The sequence below is a fragment of the Phyllobates terribilis genome, unplaced genomic scaffold (genome assembly GCF_046119375.1).
Source record: "Phyllobates terribilis strain yellow unplaced genomic scaffold, ASM4611937v1 Scaffold_9__5_contigs__length_417890890, whole genome shotgun sequence".
Classification (NCBI taxonomy): domain Eukaryota; kingdom Metazoa; phylum Chordata; class Amphibia; order Anura; family Dendrobatidae; genus Phyllobates; species Phyllobates terribilis.
Window position 1 is genome coordinate 66135824 of NW_027362769.1, and position 17568 is coordinate 66153391.

The 17568-nt window shown below is 42.1% G+C and overlaps 1 protein-coding gene across 1 annotated transcript in view; it reads left to right on the forward strand.

Moving 5' to 3' along the window:
- SLX9 (SLX9 ribosome biogenesis factor) overlaps positions 1 to 16849 on the forward strand; it is a 165359-nt gene extending 148510 nt beyond the window's left edge. Inside the window, exons 5-6 of the mRNA XM_073646554.1 lie at positions 4744 to 4815; positions 16316 to 16849. Coding sequence (XP_073502655.1) covers positions 4744 to 4815; positions 16316 to 16439 — 196 coding nt within the window. The 3' untranslated portion in view covers positions 16440 to 16849. The remainder of the gene's footprint in view (positions 1 to 4743; positions 4816 to 16315) is intronic.
- The last annotated feature ends 719 nt before the right edge of the window (positions 16850 to 17568 follow it).

The window sequence follows — 17568 nt, forward strand, 5'->3', positions numbered from 1 at the left end:
TATTATATGACTTGTATCCTGAAGTTTTCCCAGATGCTCTCCTATGTCTCTTTAGCACACTCTTAGCAGGAGCAGCATGGAGAACAACATACAGCAGTACTGAACTGTGTAGCTGTGAATCCATCAATGCTGTGAGGTACATACACACCCATTCAGCTAGTGTTTATCTGTGCCTCTCTTTTTCACTTTTCTTCTGACATTGCTCTTTCCCTTCCATTCTCCTTCAGTAGGCCGGTGTAAGATTATCCCTGAGTGTGCTGGCAATACTTCTTGTTTTGATGGTGTTTTCAGAATGATTGATTCATTTTGGAGGAGGGGGTATGAAAAGAAATGGCTGATAAGTAGAAGCATGTTTGATATTCAAGATATTCACTTGTAGAATTGATTTCTTGGTATGATGGTGCATTTGGCTGCACTGCTGATGCACGGCCAGCCTATGCTACATTGTAGCTGTATCCTGGTGAATATGGCCTCGTTGCCACCCTCCAGGTACTGCAAGTGTGAAAAGCAAAATTGCAAAACATCCAAATTTTTACAACTTTCTTGACACGGATGTGGTAGCTTGCAGGATGCAGTGCAACCCTATTTACCAGGATCACACTGCAATGTAGCATTGGCATAGAGCATTTTTTAGCCGTGTGATCTGTGTTGCTGCCAAAATCTCCACAGAGCCCCAGCTTTAAAGAAATTGAACCAAAACAGTTGGTGAATGTGAGCAGTAGTTTAACTGGTATATTGGATCTAATCAGCCTGTTCTCCTTACTAGTAATATCCCATGATTAGAAGAAAAATATCTGAAATCAGGGCAGTCGTTTGCTGCTGTTTATGAAACCACACAAATGACCTGCTTACCCCCAAAAATTAATCCTGTATTGCAGGGCTGAGGTACCAAGAATTAATCTTGGAGCATGTGGGAGTCATTTATATTGATCTCATGGGCGTCCTTCTGGATTCTTTGAAGGGCTTTGCAATGTAGAAGTCAGTCGCTACCTTGTACACTTTCTATCATCCCATCTATTTTTTAGTCCTTGACTTTCGTTTAGATTCACTGTACTATCATCTGTTCACATTGTCTGATATAAATTATGGGTAATGTGTGCGACTAGCATTTTATGCCAGGAATTAGTGGATGAATATATCAGAATATTTCATCTGTGGTAGATGGTGGTCTATCTATTTATGTGCTCAGGTTTGCCGCCTGCTTCTGGTCCTTCCTGCTTCTCTCACTCTCCTCCGCAAAATTTCATGCACGTGCCATCATTGGCTGTGCATATGCGGTATGGTCTCAATGATATAGCCTGACAATTGATCTGCGCATGCACCGCCACCTCGAAGTAGATGATCCCAGGCCCTGGTGGCTCTTACGCAAAATTTTGGGCAAGGGAGGCAGGTCACTGAGACAATACTGATTCCTGAATGGATAACACACCTAACCACGGAAGTTGACAACCTATGTACGATAAACGAGATATGGCGCTCCTCATTGTCTTTTTCTACTAACCCTAGGTTTCCTATATTACGTGAAAATATAAGCAATTTTTCAATATACTCCTTATTAACATTTTCAGCCATTCTTGAGATATTAACACTTGTTTCCAGCTCGATGCTTTGCAGAACGACAATTGGTGTTAGACTTCCCAACGAGCGCAGTGTTTACGAGTTTTGAAGCCGACCAGGATCACCGAAGAGTGTGGTTTCCTACTCCTACCCAGCTACAGCACGGTGCTTAACATGCAGACACCGCGGTGGTTGGTCTTGGCATCAAACTGTAACAAGTATTGATATTGCTAGAATGGCTGCAAATTTTAAGAAGAAATAAGACGTAAACTGCAAATGTGCTTGTTTTTACAAGGACTATCTGACAATATCAATAACTGAAGATGGGAATTACTGTTTTTTCCAATACATTCATCGGTGATCTACAAGATAGGTGATAAAGTTATAATTGATGGGCGTCCAACAGCTGGTACCTCCACCATTTAGTGATGAGGTGCCAAAAACCTCTCCCGTGTGTGAATAGAATAGTAGTGCACATGTGTGACCAGCGCTTCTTTCACTGTCTATAACCTCCACCCTGGTTGCACTTGCACACTACCATGCCATTTACGCAGAAATTTTGGGCCTTCATGCTTGTGGACAGAGGTAGTCCCAGTGGTCAGACACCCGCCTCACCAGGCCATCATACATTTATCACCTATCCTGTAGGTAGGTCAATTTCTGTCAACAAACTGATGTTGAAGGATCATTATTTATCTCACTGTTTTCACATTCAGAAAATGCAACATCGCACATTACATTCATTGGTGCCTTCATGAAATTTGTAACAAAGCTTTGTATATTGTAGAAAAAAAAATTGCATAAAAATGTATGCTTGAGGCTAAAAAGCCGAGCCTGAGATGCACAACAGCCCTGGGATCACTGGAACCTGTACTAGGGGAGATATGACACCACCAGGCCATGATCTTTCCTCCTGATGTCTTGCAGACTCATCCCTCCCGACACTCCCTTATAGATGTATCAAACCAAGGAGCAGAATTTTTCAGATCATTGCTCACGTGGTCTCCAGACCAATCTCTGCCTATCATTACTTCCCAGACAAAAACTAAGGAGAATAGACCTCAATTCTAGCCTCCATTTCTGTCTTGTTCTGCACCATGGTAGCCTTTGAGAGCTGTGGTGTGATGTCAATGGAGCACCTGTAGCTGGATGCGTGGTTTGTAGCCCAATGTTTTGGAAACGCCTTCTGAAGGTTTGTGTAGACACTGTTTGAAGCTTTAGGCTTAATATGTGACGTCCAATTTCACTTATGTACAGAATGGATCAATCCTGGAACCAGTGGTGCAGCCATTTCTCCAAAGTGTTTCAGGACCCATTTTTCAACATTATCCAGTAAGAGCAAAGCTACCACTCTGTCCTTCTTGAGAAACTCTGTGTTTATTGTAACTTTATGCTATACGTGTTAAAACCACTGGACACTGATCCTCAAATATCTGACGTGTTTCGGAAGTAAATGTTCTTATTCATAGCTGTTTGAAAAAAATCGCAAGTATGAGGATCCTTGACACGGGTTGTGAACTTACGGAATATCAACCAATTCCTCATGTATTTTATACATCAGTTTTCATCTTTTTATTAAAAGCAGTAAGTCTGGTACGGCCGTTATATTGATGACATCATGAGGATATGGTCTGGAGATGTGGCGGCCCTACCAGATATGTGGCAGTACTTCAATAGGAATAGCATTAATTTGCAATTTACTATGGAAACATATAATACAAATTTGGGATTTATATATAATGGCAGATGAAATCACTGGGGATATTACCACCATAACATGTAGAAGAACCGGTATCTGGTAATACCGTGCATCATCATGAAACCTAAAATCAGCTGTACCTATGGATGAGATCACTAGAACAAAAACCAACTGTTCGTATCCCAGATATTGTAATAATGATTGCAGCAGGGTGTGTATGAAGCTTAAAGAATGAGGATATCCTAATTGGGCTATTGATAAAGCAACTAGAAGAGTGGAACAGAAAAAATAGATTAGATATAGTGCAATCGGGAGGAAAAAAGAACCGTTGCAATTCTGATCAAAATTATTACAATCTAATCTTTTCAACTACTTATAGTTTGGAATTTAATGAAATATAAAAATATTTTACAAATGCTTGCCCATTTTGAAGCAGGCTGCAATCTTTTCGGATTGCTAAAGGAATTACAGTAATCCCCCAAAAAAGCTCCTAATCTATCACGAAAATTATCCCCCAGTTTGATTCGTAGTCAAGAACGGAAAAACAATTCCTGGTTTAATGTAAAAGGTTGTTATATGTGTAGCCATCATATCTGCAAACTTTGCAAATACGGTATCTTATTGACGTGAATTCTTTTGAAACTGAGGAAGAGCGTTATATATCCTATAAAAATGTAAGTCAATTGCTATAGTAATTTTGTGGTTTATCTAGTGAGTTGTATTTTGTTTTTGTTTTTTTACAATCTGTAGGTTGCACCACTGGTCCTTTGAAAATTAGGACACAGCGATATATTTATGACTAATAAAAGAATGGAAGGGTATGTTTGTGATATCGAGACATTCACACAGTTCACGCAAGCTGTGAGCTATTGGCATAGAATAGATTAATGCAGGTGTAGGATGAGGATCGTAAGAGATTACTCCTTAGCAGTTAAGCCCTTAGAATTTTTGTATTGCAGGTAATACAATTTTTGGTTTTAATTCTTATGTTGGATTTTTCAACATGACACCACCAGGCTACATGTTGTGCGTGCTACTGTGAGCAGCCAGTGTGGCCTAAATGTCCTACCGTGGTCTGTAGCGTCTCCGGACTTGTCTCCTATCGAACGCAACTGGAACGTTATTGGGCAGCAATTACAAAAGGAGCTGCCAGCAGCGGATCATGATGCCCAAGTGCATTCAGCGTGGCAGAGCATTCCTCCGATAACCATCTGTATAACTTTTCATTATACAATGGTTACACTTTTATTTTTTTTAAACTGCCATATCCCTTTTAAGAAGCTTTGTACTGTACAAGTGGGCAGTAAGTCCCCCTGCCCTCCCGAAAGTTCTCCCTCCAGTGTTTCAGTTCTCATTTAGGCTCCTATCTTCTGTGTTTTCTATTTTGCAGGCTTGGAAGAGATCTGCTCCTCAGGCCACTCATATAGATGTAGTATAGAATTACATGGTCATTTCATGAAAACTCTTTATTCTTTCTCTTATTTCAGAGCGTTAAAGAAGAAGAAGCCAGAGCCAACTGACTACAGCAAAATGAGGCCTGTACAGAAACGTAAAATAATGTAAGTACCGAAAATTGGAATTTTTAAAGGGGTTCTCCAAGATCAGTGGGGGTCTTACATACAGGATCCCTACTAAACTGTGGTTTTCAGATCTGGCGGCAGATGGATGTAAACAGTGAACTGAGACTAAAACAGCACAGCTCGATTCACTGTGTAGTGGCATCAGCAGCTCAACAATGTGCCTGGTCATGAACGCGGTCAGATGTCTCAATCATGAATCAGTTAAAGGGGTTTTCCATGTTATTTTAATGGAACCTGACCGCTGATTCATGCTGCCAAACCATGGGCTGCATCAATCAAACAGTGGCTCTGTCAATTCAGCCAGGTACGTGTTACCTATACACACAGATAGGGAGAGACCTGTCACTTACAGTGATCTGGGTAGGGAGAAGCCTCCGGGAACCGGTGTCTTGGACTTGTCACCTGAGCCGCGTGATCCTAAACTGGCTTTTACATTTTATGACTTTTCTGAAAAGCGTTTCAGAGTGAATCATACCTGGTTGAAATTATTGAATTGGAATCGGGTTCCCTTTAAAAACTTGGCCACAGCTACCAATGATATCATTACAAAATAAAATGAGTACTCACCTCTTTAACCCCGCCATTCTAGCACCATAAGGCATCACCGGCCCCTGTAGGGCTTCTGCTCACTCAGCTGCAGTGATGATGTTTCATATACCTCACATGGTAGCTGCAGGCAATTGCTGGCCTGAGCAATCTCATGCCCCATACTACTGAGGTGTCATTGGCTGCCGCTGTCACATGGAGTACAGTGGGTACGGAAAGTATTCAGACCCCTTTAAATTTTTCACTCTTTGTTTCATTGCAGCCATTTGGTAAATTCTAAAAAGTTCATTTTTTTCTCATTAAAGTACACTCTGCACCCCATCTTGACTGAAAAAAAACAGAAATATAGAAATTTTTGCAAATTTATTAAAAAAGAAAAACTGAAATATCACATGGTCATAAGTATTCAGACCCTTTGCTCAGACACTAATATTTAAGTCACATGCTGTCCATTTCCTTGTGATCCTCCTTGAGATGGTTCTACTCCTTCATTGGAGTCCAGCTGTGTTTAATTAAACTGATGGGACTTGATTTGTAAAGGCATACACCTGTCTATATAAGACCTCACAGCTCACAGTGCATGTCAGACCAAATGAGAATCATGAGCTTAAAGGAACTGCCCAAGGAGCTCAGAGACAGAATTGTGGCAAGGCACAGATCTGGCCAAGGTTACTAAAGAATTTCTGCATTACTCAAGGTTCCTAAGAGCACAGTTGCCTCCATAATCCTTAAATGGAAGAAGTTTGGGACCACCAGAAGTCTTCCTAGACCTGGCCGTCCAGCCAAACTGAGCAATTGTGGGAGAAGAGCCTTGGTGAGAGAGGTAAAGAAGAACCCTAAGATCACTGTGGCTGAGCTCCAGAGATGCAGTAGGGAGATGGGAGAAAGTTCCACAAAGTCAACGATCACTGCAGCCCTCCACCAGTCGGACCTTTATGGCAGAGTGGCCCCGATGGAAGCCTCTCCTCAGTGCAAGACATATGAAAGCCCACATAGAGTTTGCTCAAAAACACATGAAGGACTGGTGATAATTCTAAGCTTTATGTGTGGAGAAAACCAGGTACTGCTCATCACCTGCCCAATACAATCCCAACAGTGAAACATGGTGGCAGCAGCATCATGCTATGGGGGTGTTTTTCAGCTGCCGGGACAAGATGACTGGTTGCAATTGAAGGAAACATGAATGCGGCCAAGCACAGAGATTTCCTGGATGAAAACCTCTTCCAGAGTGCTCTGGACATCAGACTTGGCTGAAGGTTTACCTTCCAACAAGACAATGACCCTAAGAACACAGCTAAAATAACAAAGGAGTGGCTTCAGAACAACTCTGTGACCATTCTTGACTGGCCCAGCCAGAGCCCTGACCTAAACCCAATTGAGCATCTCTGGAGAGACCTGAAAATGGCTGTCCACCAACATTCACCATCCAACCTGAGGGAACTGGAGAGGATCTGCAAGAAAGAATGGCAGAGGATCCCCAAATCCAGGTGTGAAAAACTTGTTGCATCATTCCCAAGAAGACTTATGGCTGTACTAACTCAAAAGGGTGCTTCTACTCAATACTGAGCAAAGGGTCTGAATACTTATGACCATGTGATATTTCAGTTTTTCTTTTTTAATAAATGTGCAAAAAATTGTACATTTCTGTTTTTTTTCAGTCAAGATTGGGGTGCAGAGTGTACTTTAATGAGAAAAAAAATGAAGTTTTTTAGAATTTACCAAATGGCTGCAATGAAACAAAGTGTAAAAAATTAAAGGGGTCTGAATACTTTCTGTGCCCACTGTATACAACCTTTCACAAAGGCAATGAGACTATAACATGCTTTAAAAAAAAATTCCCATCTCACCTGTCTCATGCAGCGCCTTAGTTTTGTTACCCTATCTACAGCGTTGTTATTCGGTATTCCTGTGTGTTGCTCTGACTGCACTCGCGTCACTCAGACTGTGTCATTCTGTGCGTGCGCACGTCGCTCTGACTGTGCGTATGTGCACGACTTTGTGTGTGTGCTTCTCTGACTGTGCGTATGTGCACGCCTTTCTGTGTGGGCGCGCCTGCGTGTCGCTCTGACTGTGTGGGCGCGCCTGCGTGTCGCTCTGACTGTGTGGGCGCGCCTGCGTGTCGCTCTGACTGTGTGGGCGCGCCTGCGTGTCGCTCTGACTGTGTGGGCGCGCCTGCGTGTCGCTCTGACTGTGTGGGCGCGCCTGCGTGTCGCTCTGACTGTGTGGGCGCGCCTGCGTGTCGCTCTGACTGTGTGGGCGCGCCTGCGTGTCGCTCTGACTGTGTGGGCGCGCCTGCGTGTCGCTCTGACTGTGTGGGCGCGCCTGCGTGTCGCTCTGACTGTGTGGGCGCGCCTGCGTGTCGCTCTGACTGTGTGGGCGCGCCTGCGTGTCGCTCTGACTGTGTGGGCGCGCCTGCGTGTCGCTCTGACTGTGTGGGCGCGCCTGCGTGTCGCTCTGACTGTGTGGGCGCGCCTGCGTGTCGCTCTGACTGTGTGTTTGTTGCTCTCATTCACCACTTATTTTATCCCATTGGAGGTACACAAGAGCGGGATCAGCTGTTCGCCACTAGCAGTCAGCCGTCTGACGTGCTTCAGGATTTATTGCCGGCCTGGAAACCTCCTTAATAACTAATGGGAAACCAGTGGACGTAGCCAGACATACAGAGAATATTATTCTACTAATATGTCATGTTTCAGGGCTGGAGAATACCAAATATGGCTACATTTGTTCTTTCTCCTAAGTCTGCCCAGAATGTCTGCTCTACTAATCTTGTATTTATTGGGTTTCTTATATAGTAGAAGGTGTAGAGTCGTGGCCATAAAAGTATAATATGTAACCTGTACATTCAGTCCAGGTGCGCTGTCATATACAAAACTTAGACTGTTCTATTCAGCAGCACATCAAGGAAAATTAAATTTAGACAGAAGGTGAAAAACGGCACAAAGGAGAAAGTATAATGTCTTACTGCAATTTATATCAGATGATTTACAATCCTTAGAAAGGTCCCACCTCCCCCCTAAAATAATGACAGTATGTTGGTGCTATGCCCTCACTTTTTTATGGGGATCCAACTACAGGAGCCCTACTCATCCTGAAAAATGAATGGTTTTGCGGAGCTGGTTGGTGTTAGCTTTTCTGGATTTCCTTGCTAAGTGGGTAGTAGGCAGCCTTGCTTTACTGGAAAAACATTAACCCATAAACAACCGGGCCTTTCTGCTACTGTTCATTTTAGTGTTTTGTTTTCTTTTGGGTGTATTTTGTGTGTGTTTTTTTGGGGTTTATTTATGCGGATTACCGTGCAGTAAAAATAACAAGTAGAGAGAGCCGAGCGAATCCGTTCAAGGTGACTTGAACTGAACTGAAATTTTGCAAAAACAGTGGATTCTCATGAATCTTAATTTCTTGTGCTTCATTTGCTGCAAATTCATGCAACATCGCGCATGAGCTCAATGATTAGCTGTAGCAGTGACGCGCGCTTTTTATGTTGCGTCACCACTGCAGCCAAAACACTGAGACCAAAGCAGGGAGCAGGCGCTGGACTCGGGGAGGGTGAGAACCTGCTCCGCTTATTTCAAGTATGTGACAGATCTTGGGACCCGCTTTCCTGAAAGTGGACAACCCCTTTAAAGTCACATGATGGATGTGACTCAAAAAAACAAACAAAAAACAACTTTTTTTCCTCGACACAAACGAGAATCGTTGTATTCAATGCCGGTGCCAAAAAAAAAATATTTCATAGATATATCTCCCCTATTCTCTGCTTTAAAAGCCCTTCCTATATACCCTATACATGACATGTTTAGGTACAATTCCCAACTCTGGAACTGGTTGTAATTTACTGTAGTATCCAACTCCGATGTCGGCACAACCCTAAAATCGCACGTGGGGTACAAGCCACTCTGCTCACTGAATTGTTGCCTCATTAAACTCGTATTCTACCTGAAGTATAATTGTGTCTCTGATTCTACGGCCAATTACCTAGGAATCGGTGCTTTATCCTGTCCCATTACCTAGGAATCTGTGCTTTATCCTGTCCCATTATCTAGGAATTGGTGCTTTATCCTGACCCATTACCTAGGAATTGGTGCTTTATCTCCGCCAGTTAGCTAGGAATCGGTGCTTTATCCTGTCCCATTACCTAGAAATCTGTGCTTTATCCTGTCCCATTACCTAGGAATCGGTGCTTTATCCTGTCCCATTACCTAGGAATCGGTGCTTTATCCTGTCCCATTACCTAAGAATCTGTGCTTTATCCTGTCCCATTACCTAGGAATCTGTGCTTTATCCTGTCCCATTACCTAGGAATCTGTGCTTTATCCTGTCCCATTACCTAGGAATTTGTGCTTTATCCTGACCCATTACCTAGGAATTGGTGCTTTATCCCCGCCAGTTAGCTAGGAATCGGTGCTTTATCCTGTCCCATTACCTAGGAATCTGTGCTTTATCCTGTCCCATTACCTAGGAATCTGTGCTTTATCCTGTCCCATTACCTAGGAATCTGTGCTTTATCCTGTCCCATTACCTAGGAATCTGTGCTTTATCCTGTCCCATTACCTAGGAATCAGTGCTTTATCCTGCCCATTACCTAGGAATCAGTGCTTTATCCTGCCCATTACCTAGGAATCTGCTTTATCCTGTCCCATTACCTAGAAATCTGTGCTTTATCATGTCCCATTACCTAGGAATCTGTGCTTTATCCTGTCCCATTACCTAGGAATCTGTGCTTTATCCTGTCCCATTACCTAGGAATTGGTGCTTTATGCTGACCCATTACCTAGGAATTGGTGCTTTATCCCCGCCAGTTAGCTAGGAATCGGTGCTTTATCCCCACCAGTTACCTAGGAATCTGTGCTTTATCCCCACCAGTTACCTAGGAATCGGTGCTTTATCCTGTCCCATTACCTAGGAATCTGTGCTTTATCCTGTCCCATTACCTAGGAATCTGTGCTTTATCCTGTCCCATTACCTAGGAATCTGTGCTTTATCCTGTCCCATTACCTAGGAATCTGTGCTTTATCCTGTCCCATTACCTAGGAATCTGTGCTTTATCCTGTCCCATTACCTAAGAATCGGTGCTTTATCCTGTCCCATTACCTAGGAATCTGTGCTTTATCCTGTCCCATTACCTAGGAATCTGTGCTTTATCCTGTCCCATTACCTAGGAATTGGTGCTTTATCCCCGCCAGTTAGCTAGGAATCGGTGCTTTATCCTGACCCATTACCTAAGAATCTGTGCTTTATCCTGTCCCATTACCTAGGAATCGGTGCTTTATCCTGTCCCATTACCTAAGAATCTGTGCTTTATCCTGTCCCATTACCTAGGAATCGGCGCTTTATCCTGTCCCATTACCTAGGAATCGGTGCTTTATCCTGTCCCATTACCTAAGAATCTGTGCTTTATCCTGTCCCATTACCTAGGAATCGGCGCTTTATCCTGTCCCATTACCTAGGAATCGGTGCTTTATCCTGTCCCATTACCTAAGAATCTGTGCTCTGTCCTGACTCCTTACCTAGGAATCTGTGCTTTAACACAACCCATTATCTAGGAATCTGTGCTTTATCCCCACCCGTTACCTAGGAATCTGTGCTTTATCCCCACCCGTTACCTAAGAATCTGTGCTCTGTCCTGACTCCTTACCTAGGAATCTGTGCTTTAACACAACCCATTATCTAGGAATCTGTGCTTTATCCCCACCCGTTACCTAGGAATCTGTGCTTTATCCCCACCCGTTACCTAGGAATCTGTGCTTTAACACAACCCATTATCTAGGAATCGGTGCTTTATCCCAAGTGTTGTGGCTGGTTTTGTTGTTTTTGTTTTATTTCTCTCTCGTTTTATTCTAGTTTCCTCCTCCATTTCCTATTCCCTTTTATAGTTGGCCACTAACCTTGCAGCCTGGTAATTCCTCCGTATAATTTCTACATATTTAGTTTTACGAACATCGGTATATAAAACATACCACGATTCATATCCGCGCTATTTCTGTGCTGCTAACTTTGGACTATACATCATTTGCTTTGGCTGTCGGCCTCCGATTTCTACTAACGTTTTGTTTCCAGACCCTGGGGAGCTATATCCACTTCTCAGACATAACAGTTGATGTGCAGAGAGAGCTGGCGCAGCTGCTAAGAGGGGGGAACTGATGTACCAAATCTCCGATCTGTGAATGATTAACTCTCTGTGTACCTCGGGGAGAAGGGCCTCTCACCAGGGCTGCTCCTATTACATTGCTAGTTAAATCCGAGTAGCCAAGAGGTGATTGAGACATATTGAAGAGCATGGCAGTCCTCTAAAACAAGTGTGTATAGGGTTAATACTCACCATGGGTTTAGACCTCATTCAGACGTCCAGTTTCCACGCACGGGTCATATCTGTTTTTTTCACAGACAGAACACATACATATAAACTATGAGGCTGTTCTCATGTTCATATTTTTTTGCTGATAGCGTGTCCACAAAAATCGAGTCATTTTTTTTTGAAGTTGCGGACTGGTCATAAATAAGTTGAGAGGAGAGGAAATTATTCCTGGATACGAGGAAAAATATTAATTTACACAATAATTACCATAGCCCACCAGGAAAAGAAAATAATTAACTTTTAATCAACTCTAGAACCCCAGGATCATTCAGTATTAACCCTTAAACCACCCAGAGCCACCATATTAGATACTAATCCCATAACCATGTTATACTACCAGAAATTATCATTAGCTCCTCTATATAATTACAGTTCACTGCTAAATTAGCCTAGAGTATTAAAAAACTCTACTTGGGTACCAAATAGGACAACTAGTCGGTGTAGGTGATCTTCCCTTTTCCTACATATACAGATACATTTGCCAAGTGTCTGCGGGTGTGGATGACTACAATTTCTAGGTATCACCTGAATGTGACATTCATGATATTACAAAAGGAGGAAAACCTTAAAAAAAAATGAAAAAATGTCATACAGTAGTGTTCAAAATAATAATAGCCGTGTGTTCAAAAACATGAGTTAAGCACAAAATCTTTATACTAGTTTTTATTTCCATGCATTGGGAACATTGCACACGGTTTTCTAATTCAAAACATGAACATGAAATGTATATACTTTTTAATTACTTTACAGAAAATAACAAAAAATTAAAATTGGGCTGTTCTAAAAAAAATAACAGTGTCTGCATTTTATTTACAAACTCACAATATGTATTTTTTTTTTGAGGATTTAGCATTCCTGTGAATCACTAACCTAATATTTAGTTGTATACTCTGTTTTTTTAGAACTGCTTCACATCTATGTTGCATAGAGTCCATCAACTTCTGGCACCTGTCACCTGTTATTCCAGCCCAGGATGCTTTGACTACATCCCACTTTTTTTTAGCATTTGTTGGCTTTGCCTCAGTGTTCTATTGGATTAAGGTGCGGGTGATTGGGCTGGCCACTCCATAACCTAAATTTTGTTGGACTGGAACCAAGATTTTGCTTGTTTACTTGTTTTCTTGTTGAAACACCCATTTCAAGGACATATCCTCTTCAGCGTAAGGCAGCATGACCTCTTCAAGTATTTTAATATATGAAAACTGGTCCATGATCCCTGTTATGCTGCAAATAGGTTCGGCACCATAGTAAGAGAAACCTGCCCATACCATGATGCTTGCACCACCATGCTTCACGGTCTTCAGAGTGTACTGTGGCTTGAATGCAGAGTTTGGGAGACGTCTGATGAACTGTCTGCAGCCCTTGGACCCAGAAAGAACAATTTTACTTTCATCAGTCCACAAAATGTTTCTCCACATCTCTTTAGGCCAGTTGATGCGTTCTTTGGCAAATTGTATCCGCTTCAGTACATGTCTTTTTTTTAACAGTGGGACTTTGTGGGGACTTCTTTCTAAGAGATTAGCTTCACACAGGCGTCTTTTATCACAGTACTCACAGGTAACTTGAGACTGTCTTTGATCATCCTGGAGCTGATCATTGGCTGAGCCTTTGCCATTCTGGCTATTCTTCGATCCATTCGAATGATAGTCTTCTGTTTTCTTCCACGTCTCTCTGATTTTGCTTTCCATTTTAAAGCATTGGAGATCACTTTAACTGAACAGCCTATAATAATAATAATAATATTTTTTTATTTTTATAGCGCCAACATATTCTGCAGCACTTTACAATTTTAGGGGGGACTTATACAGACAATACAGAATAAGCATATCTCAAATCAAAATGAGTGAGGGCCCTGCTCGCAAGCTTACAGTCTATGAGGAAATGGGGGAGACACAAAAGGTAAAGTGTACATATATTGTATAATGCAGCCTTGATATACTAAATAGGATAAATAATAATACATGGACTGGTCGCCAGCCAGTATGTGTACAGTCCTGACCGAGGCTATTAAGTACATGGATGGTATGAACCTGAAATTGAAGAAGATTTTAATATGGGGGAAAACTGGGACGGACAGATAGTGTGTTTAGGCGATACGCCAGTCTAAAGAAATGGGTTTTTAGGGTCCGCTTGAAACTGTGGGTATTGGGAATTAATCGAACTGTCCTGGGTAGTGCATTCCAGAGAATTGGCGCAGCACGTGAGAAATCTTGGAGACGGGAGTGGGAAGTTCGGATTATGGAGGATTTTAGTTTTAAGTCATTGGCAGAACGGAGGGCACGTGTAGGGTGGTAGACTGAGATAAGTGAGGAGATGTAGGGGGGTACTGAAGCATGGAGCGCTTTGTGGGTAAGCGTGATAAGTTTAAATTGAACTCGATATTGGATGGGTAACCAATGCAATGACTGGCACAGGGAAGAGGCATCGGTGTAGCGGTTGGCGAGGAATATGATCCTTGCTGCTGCGTTAAGGACGGATTGGAGAGGGGAGAGTTTAGTAAGAGGGAGACCGATTAGTAGAGAGTTGCAATAGTCGAGACGAGAATGAATAAGAGCTACAGTAAGAGTTTTTGCCGAGTCAAAGGTGAGAAATGTCCTGATTCTTGAGATGTTTTTGAGGTGTAGATGACCTGAACGAGCGAGTGATTTGACGTGAGGAGTGAAGGAAAGATCTGAATCAAAAATGACCCCAAGACAGCGGGCTTGTTGCTGGGGAGTAATGGTTGAGCCACAAACGGAAATGGCAATATCGGGCATAGGTAGGTTAGTGGAGGGAGGAAATACGAGTAGTTCAGTTTTTGACAGATTCAGTTTTAGACAGAGGGAGGACATAATGTTAGACACAGCAGAAAGACAATCACTGGTCTTTTGTAGTAATGCAGGGGTGATGTCCGGAGCAGAGGTGTATAATTGGGTGTCATCAGAATAGAGATGATACTGAAAACCGAATCTACTGATTGTTTGTCCAATAGGAGCGGTGTATAAGGAGAAAAGAAGGGGGCCTAGGACTGATCCTTGAGGAACCCCGACAGTAAGGGGAAGGAGAGAGGAGGAGGAGCCGGCAAAAGACACAAAGAAGGAGCGGTCAGAGATAGGAGGAGAACCAGGAGAGAACAGTGTCCTTGAGGCCAATAGTGCGGAGCATAGTGAGGAGGAGCTGGTGATCCACAGTGTCGAATGCTGCAGAGAGATCCAGGAGAATCAGCAGGGAGTAGTGACCATTAGATTTAGCTGTTAGTAGATCATTAGAGACTTTAGTGAGGGCAGTTTCAGTAGAATGTAAAGAGCGGAAACCAGATTGTAGAGGGTCAAGAAGAGAGTTGTCTGAGAAATAGAGGATTAGACGTGAATGGACCAGGCGTTCTTGGAGTTTAGAGATAAATGGAAGATTGGAAACTGGTCTGTAGTTGGCCGTGCAGTTCTGGTCAAGGGATGGTTTTTTAAGTAATGGATGTATGCTGGCATGTTTAAAAGAAGAGGGAAAGATACCAGATGAGAGGGAGAGGTTGAAAATTTTAGTTAGGTGAGTGGTGACAGCTGGAGAAAGGGACTGAAGGAGATGTGAGGGAATAGGGTCACTGGTGCAGGTAGTAGGGTGAGAAGATGCCAGGAGCCTGATCACTTCATCTTCCGTGACTGGTTCGAAGTCAGAAAGTGAGCAAGATACAATGTGGCGGGGGAGAGCATGCATAACATTTGTGGATTGGGAAAAAATTTCCTGTCGGATAAGGTCAATTTTTTCTTTGAAATAATTGGCCAGATCGTCAGCGCTGAGGTCGGTGGTCGGGGCCTGTGCTGTTTGATTGAGGAGAGAATGAAATGTGTCAAAGAGGCTTTTAGGATTATTGGAAAGTGAGATGATGAGATTGTTAAAGTAGGTTTGTTTGGAGAGGTGAAGGGCAGAGTTATATGTTTTCAGCATAAATTTATAATGGAGGAAATCTTCGGGCAGATTAGATTTTCTCCACAGCCGTTCAGCGCACCTGGAGCACCTCTGGAGAAGACGTGTTTGAGGCGTGTGCCAGGGTTGTCGCCGTCTATGCCGAATTGTTCTTTGTGTAGGAGATGTGGCTTTATCCAGGGCGTATAGCAATATTTCGTTATAATGCTTCATTGCCTGCACTTCTTTGTAAGTTTTACCCTCTCCAATCAACTTTTTAATCAAAGTACGCTGTTCTTCTGAACAATGCTTTGCCGACCCATATTTCTCAGGCTTTCAAGGAGAAATGCATGTACAACATGTGCTGGCTTCACCCTTAAATAAGGGCCATCTGATTCACACCTGTTTCTTCACAGAATGATTGACCTCACTAATTCAACTCCACACTGCTATTACTTTGAACACACCCCCTTTCAATTTAATTATTCAAATGCACAGACTCAAAATCATGCAGATCATGAATGCTGAGTCTGTTGGTTTTCTTAGAATCTACTGCACCAACTGGTAAATTGTTTGACATGTGGTAATATAATTTATACCAAAAACAGTGATTAATCTGGTTAGTCATATTGACTGCTATTATTTTGAATACTACTGTAAATGTAAAACTTTTTTTTTTGTATTTGTTTGTAATAGGGAAGAAGAAATTTCTCGCTTTCAGGAACTGGTCAAAAGCCCATCTTACAAGAACAACCCTCTCTCTGCTGTAACCGAGCACCTTATAAAACGCATGAAGGCAGAGCAGGAGGATCCTAGCTAATGTCCTGCATACCTGACCCAGACCTGGTATCTGACTGAATCATCTGAAGATGTCCCAGATTGCGTTTCTAAGTGATGAACAATATGACAGCTCGTACTGAAAGACCGACGAAATTGAGTGAAACCTCTAATCAAGTGCACTGGAATTTTAGTCATGTGTATTGTCAAAAACATCTGGCCTTTTTTAACAAGTATTGCCTTATGCTAAATCTAGTAAAATATGTATGACATGAACTATGTCCATGTGCTTTATATTTAGGAATTGGATCAAGGTGGAAATGAGTACATTCGATACAGCTTCCAACAATTGTTCTTGGTTTCAGTACAAAGAAACCCTTTTGGCCAATGTATGTAAGACCTAATTGTATTGGGTTTGACTATTTCTATTATAAAATAAATCTTAAAACTGCACATTTTGCTTGATGTTCATATGGGAAACAATCTAAACCAAATACATGTAAGAAGTCGTGTTTTATACTTGAAAATGGCCCCGATTAATCATTGTTGTTTCTCCACTTTTCTGCAGTAATTTGCTCCATTTTATTGGCTTTAGTATATGTGCCTAATTCTCTCTACCAGGAGTGCACAACATTTATTTATTTTTTTGGTCCAAAGTCCACATTGTCAAGCTGAACCAATCCCAAGGGCTACAAAAGAATTCAAGGGGGCAGTTATATAAATACATCACCAGAATCACAATCAGTACATGCATAGATCATTAGAATAACGTTTTTAGATTATGAAGAGGATTTTGAGAGTTTCTGGTACAAAAACTCATTGTGAACACACTCTAACTTTCACTGAGTTTTTGGAGCAGAAACTGCAAAAACTCTTCAAATCTTCCTCATAATATCATAACTCCAAATTTTGAGTTCCCATATAGCCATGTAGCACATCATCTCACCAGTTACAGACTGCTACGTGTGTATGAGATCAGAACTACCATCAGTACATGAATGCAATAATATAAAAGTAATATTTTTTTATTTCTGTAGCACCAACATATTCCACAACAATTCAGGGGAAATTTGTACAAACAGGATAAGTAGCATATAGTTAAACACATACCAAAAAGAGTGAGGCCCTGCTGGCAATCTATGAATTCAACACCAGGAACACAATCACTACAT